We start from the raw sequence: 13,187 nt of genomic DNA, 5'->3' as shown, positions 1-13,187 counted from the left end.
TTGTTCTGCCCATATTATGAATGGTGGCCTCTAACATGAGACAGACATCCACAAACGAAAAAAAAAAAAATTATTTTCGTGTACAAGTGGAAATGAAAGCAGCAACACTTAACATTAAATATGATGTTAGCGCTTTAGCGGTTGCCATAGATGTCTGATAAAATTTCTATTGAACACTGCCACTGCAATACTGTACTAAGATGGCGGCAATCACTTACCGATTGTCGCTTCAGATCCTATTTTACCACAAACAAATAATATATATTAAATCATTTTCGCTTTAGCCTCATTATGCATTAGCATTTGAAAATATTCTCGATGAAAATTGCTTATTACTTTTCTACCATTTACCAACAAACTGCGCTGTAAATCACTAACGCTCCTTAGTAGCTGAGCGGAAAAATTGACACTTATATAGGACGAGAATTACTATGGATTAAACTTTGCAAATATTAATTAACAATACATTACAGTTTCTTACAGACCTCAGTGTTAAATCAATCGCGTCCAGTCAGTTCAATGGTTCGAAGAAGAAGCCTCCTTCGTCTACAGTTACCGCAGATAACCAAAGATGATTTGCGTTGTGTATTTTCCATGAACATTGCCTGAGATATTATTGACACAGAAAATTAAATTATTACACAAATAATAATTATTTATTGTTATTTTTAGTGTCGATGAAGTCCTTTTGATTGATAACACGATAATGTTGGATCAAATTCCGTACACAATTCTGTCGTGAAAATTATTCTGAGTAAAATATAGTCGTGGATATTACACCTGAATGGCTGTTAATAACCCAGAACAGTACATCTAATGGGACTTTGTTAGCTAGCATACAGTTGATGAATTTCATATTTAAAATGACGTAGATATTCGAATTGAACGGTAAAGAACGAAAAAATAATGACCAAAATGAGACTCGAACCACTGATTACCAATCTGATCTATCTTCTCTTTCCACCTTCATGCATTTTAAAGTTCACGGAACTGCTGCTAGGACAGGCACCTCTGTTTAACAATCTACATCAGCCAGGAATTGAAACTAAAATGCTACGTGGGAGGCGAGCATTCTAGCACACAGCCTGTCGAGAAAAATCGGCCTTGCTCTAACGTAATAAAGACGCTCGGAAAACTTCGAAGTCACTTTTTCTCGAGAATTTTTGAGAGTTGCATCAATCTATTTTCGGAGATTAATATTAGAGTTCTGAACTTCACGAAAAAAAAAAAAGCCTACACAAATCCGATTGCCGTGTCGTCCTCTCGTTAGATTGTGTCACGTGTGCAGACACAAGACGCTCATTTCTGACTGCAGTGCATTAAATGTAAATCGTTAACTGCTTGGGCGACGACACAGACACGGTTCCTTGTGTTTCAGTCGAGGTACGAGGCGCAGCACTCGCGGGGCACCAGTGGGGGCTCCGTCCGCCAGGCGGTACACTTCGCCCAGGAAGTCGTCAGCGGTGAGTCGCAAGCCGCGCCGCGCGCTGCTCAGCCACTACTTCACGACCGTCCGCCTGCCGCGTTGGTCGACCGGCGCTGCGCAATACGGCGAATATGCTGCACGTTATGGATTAGAAAAGTCCCCGCTAGGTTTCCGCAGGTGGGACCAGATGCCCGCACCAGAGGTGTACACATGTCTCTTTTAAACTGCCCAAGCGTGACCCTTAAAGTACAGGGTGTCCGAAAAGTTTTTCCCTGATTACATAAATTGATAACTCAGGCTAGAAATAAGATACAAATATGAAACTGGTGTCTAATTGTTTACAAACTACAAAGTTTTTTTCACACATCAGTAAACTTTCACATGAGCACCGTTGGTAGCACGTAGCACATCTAGGCGATATTCAATTTCCGTCCACACATTAGCCAACATCACTGGAGGGATCGATTCAACGACTGTGGTTATCCGTTGCCGCAGGGTTTCAAGATCTGGTGCACGTGTTCGGTAGACCTCGTCCTTGACATAACCCCATAAAAAGAAGTCTAATGGGGTTATGTCAGGAGAGCGTGGAGGCCAAACCGTTGGCCCATCACGACAAGATAGGCACGGACGTCCAAACCCCAATGAGGCGGTGCACCGTCTTGCTGAAACAAGACATCGGGGTGATACTGAAGCAGCTGAGGAACAGCATACAGTTGCAACATGTCCAGATACACTGCAGATGTGATGGTAGCCTCAGCGAAAAAGAATGGCCCGATAATTCGATCGTGCAATAGCAATAGCGCGCACCAAAAATTCACCTTTGGACTGCCTCTGGTGCACTCCATGACCTCGCCAGGGGGTTGTGAACCCCAAGTGCGCACATTATGGCGATTCACTACTCCACTGACAAAAAAGGTCGCTTCCTCGGAAAAGGCAATTCGTCTGAGATAACCATCATCGTCCTCAATACGTGATAGCATTTCGACTGCAAAGTCATATCGACGTGTACTGTCATTGGGCAACAAGGCCTGAACGATTTGCACTTTGTATGCACGAAACAATAAACGTTTGTGTAAAATGTCATGGAGAGAGCTTTTTGGCATCTGTAATTCACGCGAGGCCCTGCGCACCGATTTCTTCGGACTTCGCAGAAAAGACTGCATTACAGCTTCCAACCTGTCTGCTGAGGTTCTTGGTCGACCAGACCTCGCAAGGTCAGCAACCGATCCTGTGTTCTTGAACTTCTCATACCAGGCTTTAATGCTCATGCTCTTGACGTCAGGTGGATTCCTTCCAAATGTTGTCTGGAAGTGTCTCTGCACTGTGGTTGGTGATCGTGTCTCATGGTACCACAGGACACACTGTGCCTTCTCGTGATTGGTTAAATGGCTTCTTGGGCACTGCAACTCATCCACTATTTACGTACTGCGAACCTAAAACAGAAAAAAAACTTTGATAGTTGTAAACAATGCGACACAAGTTTCATATTTGTATCTTACTTCTAGCCTAAGTTATCAATTTATGTAATCAGGGAAAGTCTTTTCGGACACCCTGTAGTATTACACGATGATCCACCGCGAAAGGTACTGGTCTAGCGCGACAGCCATCTAGCGGTAGAACGGGTGAAACCACGAAAATCAGTAGACAAGTTATCCGCGTGCTAGAACAGAGCAGTTTTAAACTGCCGTCAATCCGCGCATGCGTACTAGGTATCGATAACTCGCACATGCGCAGAACGGGGTACCACAGTGGTTTCTGCTTGTTATTTGATTATTGTTAGGTGGTCAGTGGCTAATTAAAAATTTTCGTGCTAGAGATTTTCCGCATTTTTTGAATAAGTAGGTTTTCATAAATGCAGTTAAAAAGCAATATTTTTTACCAATATGCTTTCTTTTGTGCTGTTTGTAAAAGCATTTTTGTGTTGATTGCTTCATATTCTAGAAATGGAAAGGAGCAAAGAGGCGTTAACCGTCTTAATTCAGGCATGCAGCGGGGAAAGGTGTATCTATGACTCGCTATATCATAATAAGGTACGTTGGCAGTCGTTTATTTGTGGGTAATATGTGTATAACGTTAGATGGTGATTTCAGACTTACTTAGCTTACAGAAGTTCGTGTTTGATTTGATTGCATGTCTTGCTTTATTCCAGTATGCCAGGAAAGAGAAACTGGCAGTGATAGCCGAGAAAGTCTGTGGAGTTTCGCCCAGTACGACAGATGAGGATTGCGAAACTCTGAGTGGCACTTATATTCCAAAAATAACACAAGTACTCCTTTAAGTGCTGGTCCTTTAAAGTGTTGCAAATTGCAGTGCATACATTCACAACAACTTTTGAAATGGTGGGCTGTGCTATTCTTTGGCTAAAAGCCAAACTCTTAAAAGTTTCCCCAGTCGCCAGAATACGTAATGTTACAACCAGCTTGCAACATAACAGGGCATATATCGGTATTTCATCAGTGAAAGTAATTCTTACTTTCGAGAAGGCAGATAGCATCCCTCATAACTATAACACTTGCTAATTCCATATTCTGTCATAAACAGTAGCTTCTCGAAACAGGCCATGTCCATCCTGACGAAGTTCCGAAGGCAGGCTGGAAGGTGAATTTGTACATCTCTGGTCCGCATACAGGTCGCGCAGTTCCTTGCAGATTACGAGCTGGTGCTTTGTGGGTGCGGGGCTGGAGCTAGGCGGCGTCCCAGATGTGCCCCATAGGTGTGAGATGAGACGGGTTTGGTGTCCGAGATAGCGACGTGAGTTCACTGTCTTGCTGCTGAAGCCACTGTAGCACGATTCTGGGGTTGCGACAATGACATTAGTCGTGCCGCATGATGCCGTCACAGTTGGAGAAGACATCGAGCGGCAAAAATATACACGTACATCGCAACTGTCAGGGCGCCTTCCATTACTACCACAGGCCCCACGACAATAGAGTTGAATGTAGAGTTAATGCCTCAAGTGGCCTGCAACCATGACGGAGTGCATGTTTCGAGCAGCTGTTTGCCTGCTACTCACGACCATCGACCTGTTCTGACCAGAAACGGCACTCGTCCGATCGGGCGACATGTTTCCATTGATTCAGAGTCCACCGTCGATGGACAACTACAGTCGTAACTGCTGTGTCCTAGGGAGCTGATGTTGAGTGGAAGGATGCTGGGCCACAAGTTTATTAACGTATTTATTGAAAACACAAATCAATTTATTACAGCACAGAACACGATGCGAGGCAATGCGAACAGTTACCTCCCGAATTAATTAAACTGACTTTCAACAAGACAACTGATGATAGATATTACATTGCCTTCAACAACGACCGAATGAAATTTTTTTTAAATATTTTTTGAGAACGACATTAAGTTTAAAAAATTGATAGATACTTATGACAAGTCTAAAAAATTTGAAAGAAGATTACGGTTAATGAAGTAAAAGATCCACGCAGTGGACACCAAGTGAAAAAGCTACTCCTTATGTTTCTGATCTAGACTGCCATAAAAATGCGAAGGAACTGTTAATCATAACTCAGGGAGAAGTTGTAGTCTAATTCACAATCGATTTATTGATCATAAACAAGACAAGACAACAAAATTATTAAAGAAACATGATACAAAAATATTTATTCAACAAAAGCCTTACTAAAATTGGATCTATGGTGGACAAAGTGATCTGCTGGGGATCGACACACGACACTAACCCGAACACTACACGCTCTGTCTCACTCCATACACGTGAATCCAGGTTATGGCATCAAACTACGCCACCACCAAGCATCTTTACTCTACCATATAAAAAAAGGAAAAATATGGTTCGAAAAAACAGGGTGCTGAGAGATAGATATTATAGCCCTCCTTCGCAGCAGCGAATACTTTACCATCCTACTGGTCAAGGCGCCACACTACGACGCGTTCGGTGACTGAAGTCATGGGCGGCGGCAATCCCGTAAAATGCAAGCATGCGGTCGCGTTCGGTTAATTCAGAGCGCAGGTACTTCCCTAAGGGCCTCTGAAACCCTGATGGATTGCAGTGTGCAGGTGGACCCGTTGGCTGGTCTGCCAAACCAATTTGACTCAGTGCCACGACTGTGCATGTCGAAATACGTCAAATGTTTAGACGGACAACTCAAGACAAATAAGTACACCCACGCATCACTCATTGTGACCGTGATGATATAAGCAGTACCTCTGATGGTTCAAAAGGTGACTGGCACAGGCTCTAAGTCTCACCATTTAGGTAGAGATCTGCAGTTCTTTACTAGCGAAGCGCCAGCACAAGAGACTTCTACAAGGGTGACGACTCCCTTTCTCTGTGTTGCCTCCTCAGCTCGGTTCCAAAAGCACATTTCTCTTCTTTGACTTCCCCCAATTTTGCACAAGCCAACACGAGGTGGAACCCGGCATTCTAAGCTCGGTGAATGGTCTTTGCAATGTAAACCGATTTGACTAATCAGAGACTTAAATGGAAAAAAATTTAGCTTCGCGGCCTCTTTCCCCACACGTTTGCCATGTCTTTTGCTAACACAGTACAGGGTGGAAGCACAGCCCTCCATAAACAGCTTGTTATCTCCCCTGTTGTGTCCATTTCAAAGTTTGCAGGGAACGGCCATAAACTCGCATTGACAAAAGATGTTTTGAAACAGAGTCTGCACGTCTGGGCGCCAATTTTCCCTGTCCCATCGACATTTGCAGAACGTTTACATTTCTTTTGGCGGCTTTCTCGCTAACAAGGCCTACAGTGCGCTGTTGGCGACTTTTCGGCGCTAGGCCTTATACCTGGATGTCTGGCGCCAAAGCTAATGTGTTTGCACAATGCGACCGCGGCACGGCGCCGTCTGGAAATGTCTCTTCATCATTCTCCAGAGAAAACGCGCTTTGTCGCCCCACCGACGCTGTGCTTTTACTGCAGTCGTTCAAGTCGGCACCCTGTTCCTTTGAACGCAGGTAAAGCTTACCGTATTTCTTTCCCTAGAGCACGCAAACAAGACCATAAACTGCTGCCTACCATTTCATCACAGTGTATGAAGTCAAATCGCTGTAGATCGTAATCCCTACACCAAATGAGAAGTGAGAGTGCCCTGCAATCTCTCAAATTAACTTGCATATTCCACATAACAAGTTTCAAAAGCATACCCAGAATACATAACAGGTCATTAACATCAGCCATACACTATCACGTGACTGTTTGCAGATAATTAGAATGGAGACCACTAGTTTCGAGCAAGTGGAATAAGCTGACAATATTAAATTCAAAGTACGATACAGCTGGGAGTTGCCAGAGCCAAGTAATGTCCCTTTCTTCGCTTAAGTGAGGATGGCGATCGCCACTACACAGACAGATACTCTCAGTAAAAACATTTATCGTACCCAGGCCTCTTTACCTGGATCCACAATATAAACAACAGATACATCGAGCTATCCTGTAACATATGAGCCATGAATTAGCAGTTTGCGTTTAGAATCCAAATAGACACTGAAATTTCCTAGCAGATTAAAACTGTGTGCCAGACCGAGACTCGAACTCAGGACTCCTCCAAATCCGTATCCTCATCGGCTGAGGATTACATGGCAGTTGGTCAATACTGTTGGGCGGTCCGGGGCCAGTTTGGATGGAGAGAGAGAAAACTGGAATGGTTAATTAGTGAAATTTCCTGGAAGATTAACACAATTTGCCAGACTGGTGCTTGAACCTCGAACCTTTGCATTTTATGGCAGGTACTCTGGCGACTGAACCGTTGCAGCAAGACTCACGACCAACACTCGCAGCTTTACTTCCGCCAGAACCTTCTCGTCTAACTTCCAAAATTCTCAGTTCTCCTGCATACTTTGCAGGACTACAACTCCTGCAAACAGAGAAACTGTTAAAAAAAAATTCCCCAAGGCTGTGTCCAAGCAATTTTTCTTCACTCTACTGTGGAGAGTCCAAAATGCTCTGCCACACTAGCCCGTGCATTAGAAATGCTCCAGGTCTGAGACGCGGCCGAACACAGAGTGTTAATCTGCGAGGAGGTTCCGAATCAGCGCACACTCGGCAGTAACCTTTCTTTCGGAAGTGTTAGTCCTGCAGCGTAGCCGGATGAACTTTTGAGAATTTGAAGGTAGAAGTACAACTGTAAGAGCAGTACGTCAGTCCGGCTTGGATAGATCGGTTAATAGGGCACTTTCTCGCGAAGGTCCCAGGTTCGATTTACGGCTTGGCACACGGTTTTGAACAACATGGTTGAGGAGTAACAGCGATTGATATAAACTTAACTTAGTGTTAAGAAAACAGTCTTAATCGCGGTTTTTTTATTTGTTTGGTGCCGACCGGTTTCAGCCCATCGCAGGGGCCATCTTCAGGGCGAACATATCGCAGGTTTGACCTACCAGGAAACTTCAGATTAGCGCGTATTCTGCTGCGGACTGAGCATTCACGTTGGCTGATTATTAATTTACGGTGATATTTTACACTTCTGATTTGATCTTCTTACTATTTAATTCATTTTGTAACAGAACTGATTCAAACTGATTTTTGGGTGGCACATGCCACTACAGAGGAGTTTGATGCTGGGTGTTGATTTAATTCAGTTAACCCGGAGACCTGAGGAGTTTATCCTTATTAACCAATGAGAAACGGCATTCAAACAAGTGCAGAACATAAGGCTGGCCCAAAAAGGCCATTGCGCTCGAGTGCATTTCAGAGGGCTGAAACATGAATTCGAGCTAACTACGTTCCTAGGCCCCTAATTGAGAAATACTCGCACATGGACCATACCCAGGTATACCGTTTTTGACCATTCGCCATCCGCCTATTGGTCGCTAAACTCTAGCAAAACACACACACATGTGCGGAGGATTCACTGTTGATGGAAGGTGACAGTCTGTATCGCACAGCTTCGTATCAAAACATTTCCAAGTGTTCCACTTCTTCGACCTAAACACCAAACAGAATTCTGTTTTCCTTCTCTGCTGCCGCCATATCGTCCGTCTGCCTGTCTTGCCTTTTCTCATGTCTGGGTGTCATATGGAATAATTTTTAACCATACTACTTGTGGTAGCTTGAATATACCTCTCTTTCCTTTTGTGGCAATTCGTACTGGCGATTTCTACAAAAGCGGCCTTTAGGTTTCTAATTTCACAGACATCTCCATACAGTTCGTAATGCCGGTAGATTATAATTCAAGTGCAACTACTCACGGAAGTCCAAGGTGAGTTGTTGTTATAGCATGGTAACGAAACGTAGCTAGAAATGGTAATGCGTTAATGCGGAAACGATTTACCTTACGAAAAATTTGGTTCCGGTTTTGGTCATAACGTGCAAATTTGGCGCTGTGAAGGCAAGAAATGTTTCCACGTATAAGTCATTAGGACCGGGACGTGTGGGAGAAGGTCAAAAAAGAGAGAAAGGCATAATGTCGATTTTATTATAAACGGTCTCTTACACATTTTGTGGCTCGCTGCAGTTCCGGTTGATCTGAGCAAAGTGTTCCTGTATACCTGCCTTCAGGTCAGGCAGAGACCGAACGTGCCCTCTGTAAACGTGGCCTTCTGGATATCCCCAGGCCAAAAAACACATGGGCTCAAATGAGGTCATGTTGCAGGCTACGACTCAGGAAAACCTCTGGAGACAACACGTTCGTGCAAGGCTGCATTAAGCACATCTTTCACTGGGCGAGAGAGATAAGGCACTGCCCCATCTTGCGTTAAGACAGTGCTTTCCGCACAGTTTCGCTCATACATAGCAGAATCCCATATTGTGCAAGAAGGTCTCGATAATGTGCAGACGTCGCATTAAAGATGACAGACACTCTGGGTACATTTTCTGCCAAGGGGAACGGACCGACAATAAGGGTACTCATGAATCCACACCATGCAGCCACGTACGACGAGCGCAATGACACTTCGCGCAGCAAGTGGTTTAACAGTACCCCAAATTCGACAGTTCTGTGTATTAAGTACACCCTGTGGTGGAAAATGTGGCTTGTCACTACATAGAATATTGCCGATCACATGTCATCAACTTCGATCTGTGCCGGAATTCGGAGAGCAAAGTCAGAACGTTGCTGCGGATTATGAGGTTTCAGTTGCTGCACCGTCTGGGTCTTGTAAGAGCACAGCAATGGTACTTTCGCGTTCTCGTCAATACGGTACCAGAACGTTTAAGTTCTACCACTGTAAAGACGGAAGATCCGCGATTCGGAATGTCAGAATTGTGCCGTAAGTAGCAGCAGGAACACCACCACAAAATCACGTAGCATTAACACTTCAAACCATCGACTCTCGGAGGGAGATTTTAACCGTGTTCAAGCCAATGGTAATTTATCGAACTATTTTTCTCCGAATCATACAGTTTGTGGGAAAAGCAGTGAGAATAATTACTTTTGGAAACCTTTTATCAGACAAAGCCTGTTATATCAATAAACTGTTTCGCTTAATAAAACGGCCGCCAGCCCAAATCGGGCACAGTGTCTACACAAAGTCAATTTTCGGCACTAAATAAATAACTACTTTCATTTACTATGGTCACTTGGCAGTTAGTACTATTAATCCCACTTTCTGTTACTTATGGAATTTATCACTATACTTCAGTAATTATTTAAAGAACACACACATATGTTTCAACAAGGATGCAAAAAAATATTAAACTTATAGCTGTCATTCATATGACCAAAATTATTATTTAACACGACTAAATTTCATTTCTTTAGGACTGTTATTTGTTAACGTTTTACTAACACCAGTATTTGTTTGGCTTTCCTGGACATGGAGAAGTAACACGAACAACTACTGTTAAGATTGTTGCAGTTAAACAATTATGTTACTTTACTTTCAGAAATACTATTGAAAACTTATCCTCATGGTCACACAATAATGATTTTCAGAATTTACTACCAAAACAGTACCCTTGCCAGTAATTTACTGTTATTCGAGCTTCAATAAACATCAGGATACTCGGAATAAATTCGTTTAGGTAAGGACCCTACTGAGGTAAATGACATGGGAAAATCACGGTTAAACACAAAGGTATATTTAACACTTATATTCCACTGATTGAAGAAGGATGGTTCATACTGTGATACACTTCTAAAAAAAGTACTTTGCCTGTTACTGATGTCGAAGGCGGCGTGAGGCGGTGCTCCGTAGTAACATTGCGCAGGTACGGCTCTTGATGTACATTGCTCTGTCCTCCTCTTGGTGGCGACGATAAAATTACAAATTTCTCAGCTATTAGTTTATTACCATACTGCGCCAACCATGTAGAACACGTCCGAGGCCAAAAACCTAGTCTTGCAGGTAAATTCGGGGCCTCTGGTGCTTTACCAACGTAATGCGTGTTCACCACTTGCAGGGCAGCTACCGACTGTGTGAGCCACTTGCGCGCCAAAATCTCACTCGCGCGCCCCACCACCTTTTCCATTCCACCACAGAACGGAATTCCGTTCTACCTATGATCCCTACACCTTTCCAATTTACACTTCTGCTTGCATAAACCCTAAGTATGAACCATCTACAATTGCATGACAGCATATACATACAAAACTGACATCATTAATTACAGTTGTACTTGAAATATTACATAATTATTTACAAAATATGTTTTAATCAGAAGAGGCACCAATGTCAGCACTGAATAGGGGATCATGAAGGAATTTTATAAGGGAGACTCCAGACTGAACGCTGAAAGGCATAATCAGTCTTAAATGATGATGATGATGATGATATGTTTTAATACATTTATTCCACCTACATCAAAGAGGTTATTTTTAATAGATAAACTAAACAAAAGGTTACTCTCGTTAGAGTATTTTCTTAATTTTTCAAAATTATTATGGAGCCAAAAAAAATTTAAAATATACAGATTAATGGCACTATTATACACTCCTGGAAATTGAAATAAGAACACCGTGAATTCATTATCCCAGGAAGGGGAAACTTTATTGACACATTCCTGGGGTCAGATACATCACATGATCACACTGACAGAACCACAGGCACATAGACACAGGCAACAGAGCATGCACAATGTCGGCACTAGTACAGTGTATATCCACCTTTCGCTGCAATGCAGGCTGCTATTCTCCCATGGAGACCATCGTAGAGATGCTGGGTGTAGTCCTGTGGAACGGCTTGCCATGCCATTTCCACCTGGCGCCTCAGTTGGACCAGCGTTCGTGCTGGACATGCAGACCGCGTGAGACGACGCTTCATCCAGTCCCAAACATGCTCAATGGGGGACAGATCCGGAGATCTTGCTGGCCAGGGTAGTTGACTTACATCTTCTAGAGCACGTTGGGTGGCACGGGATACATGCGGACGTGCATTGTCCTGTTGGAACAGCAAGTTCCCTTGCCGGTCTAGGAATGGTAGAACGATGGGTTCGATGACGGTTTCGATGTACCGTGCACTATTCAGTGTCCCCTCGACGATCACCAGTGGTGTACGCCCAGTGTAGGAGATCGCTCCCCACACCATGATGCCGGGTGTTGGCCCTGTGTGCCTCGGTCGTATGCAGTCCTGATTGTGGCGCTCACCTGCACGGCACCAAACACGCATACGACCATCATTGGCACCAAGGCAGAAGCGACTCTCATCGCTGAAGACGACACGTCTCCATTCGTCCCTCCATTCACGCCTGTCGCGACACCACTGGAGGCGGGTTGCACGATGTTGGGGCGTGAGCGGAAGACGGCCTAACGGTGTGCGGGACCGTAGCCCAGCTTCATGGAGACGGTTGCGAATGGTCCTCGCCGATACCCCAGGAGCAACAGTGTCCCTAATTTGCTGGGAAGTGGCGGTGCGGTCCCCTACGGCACTGCGTAGGATCCTACGGTCTTGGCGTGCATCCGTGCGTCGCTGCGGTCCGGTCCCAGGTCGACGGGCACGAGCACCTTCCGCCGACCACTGGCGACAACATCGATGTACTGTGGAGACCTCACGCCCCACGTGTTGAGCAATTCGGCGGTACGTCCACCCGGCCTCCCGCATGCCCACTATACGCCCTCGCTCAAAGTCCGTCAACTGCACATACGGTTCACGTCCACGCTGTCGCGGCATGCTACCAGTGTTAAAGACTGCGATGGAGCTCCGTATGCCACGGCAAACTGGCTGACGCTGACGGCGGCGGTGCACAAATGCTGCGCAGCTAGCGCCATTCGACGGCCAACACCGCGGTTCCTGGTGTGTCCGCTGTGCCGTGCGTGTGATCATTGCTTGTACAGCCCTCTCGCAGTGTCCGGAGCAAGTATGGTGGGTCTGACACACCGGTGTCAATGTGTTCTTTTTTCCATTTCCAGGAGTGTATTTTACAATAGCATTACATTACATGTTGACCACGGGATGGACAATACTTGTGGCACTGCAAGAGCGCTAGCACTGCCCGGGGCACGTGCTGCATGGTCAGCAACAGCAACAGCAAACTCGTCCATAACTTCCTCTGGGATGGGACGCCTTCCTTTTCCATGTTCCACACCAGGCTAACTTGTGTTTTAGAATTTCATTATCGACTTCTTTAAATCATTTAATGACATCGGGCTGCTCCTCAGACGTTTTCGTTGGCGGTACACACGCAATGCAGCAGTGTAACTGCTGCCGTTCAGATGAAACAGTTACTTTAACGGCGAACGGTCTCTCTTCCCGACAGCCCTACTATTCAGTCACTTAATGGCTTGTCAAATGACAGCGTGGATGTCATACCGTTATACAGAGGGTACAGCGCCAGATTAGCACCCCAGACCAAAACTGAAATTAACTTTTTTCCAGTGTAAATCAGTTCCTCATTGACGTACAATATTAG

At 44.7% G+C, this 13,187-nt stretch overlaps 1 protein-coding gene across 1 annotated transcript in view; it reads left to right on the top strand.

Moving 5' to 3' along the window:
- LOC126094767 (lipase 3-like) overlaps positions 1-13,187 on the top strand; it is a 157,530-nt gene that overhangs the window by 118,216 nt on the left and 26,127 nt on the right. Inside the window, exon 6 of the mRNA XM_049909317.1 lies at positions 1,379-1,463. Within this exon, the coding sequence (XP_049765274.1) occupies positions 1,379-1,463 (85 nt within the window). The remainder of the gene's footprint in view (positions 1-1,378; positions 1,464-13,187) is intronic.

This window comes from Schistocerca cancellata, chromosome 8 (genome assembly GCF_023864275.1).
Source record: "Schistocerca cancellata isolate TAMUIC-IGC-003103 chromosome 8, iqSchCanc2.1, whole genome shotgun sequence".
In the NCBI taxonomy this organism is placed as follows: Eukaryota; Metazoa; Arthropoda; class Insecta; order Orthoptera; family Acrididae; genus Schistocerca; species Schistocerca cancellata.
Note: the sequence above shows the minus strand (reverse complement) of the source record. Positions and strands in the feature narration are given on the sequence as shown.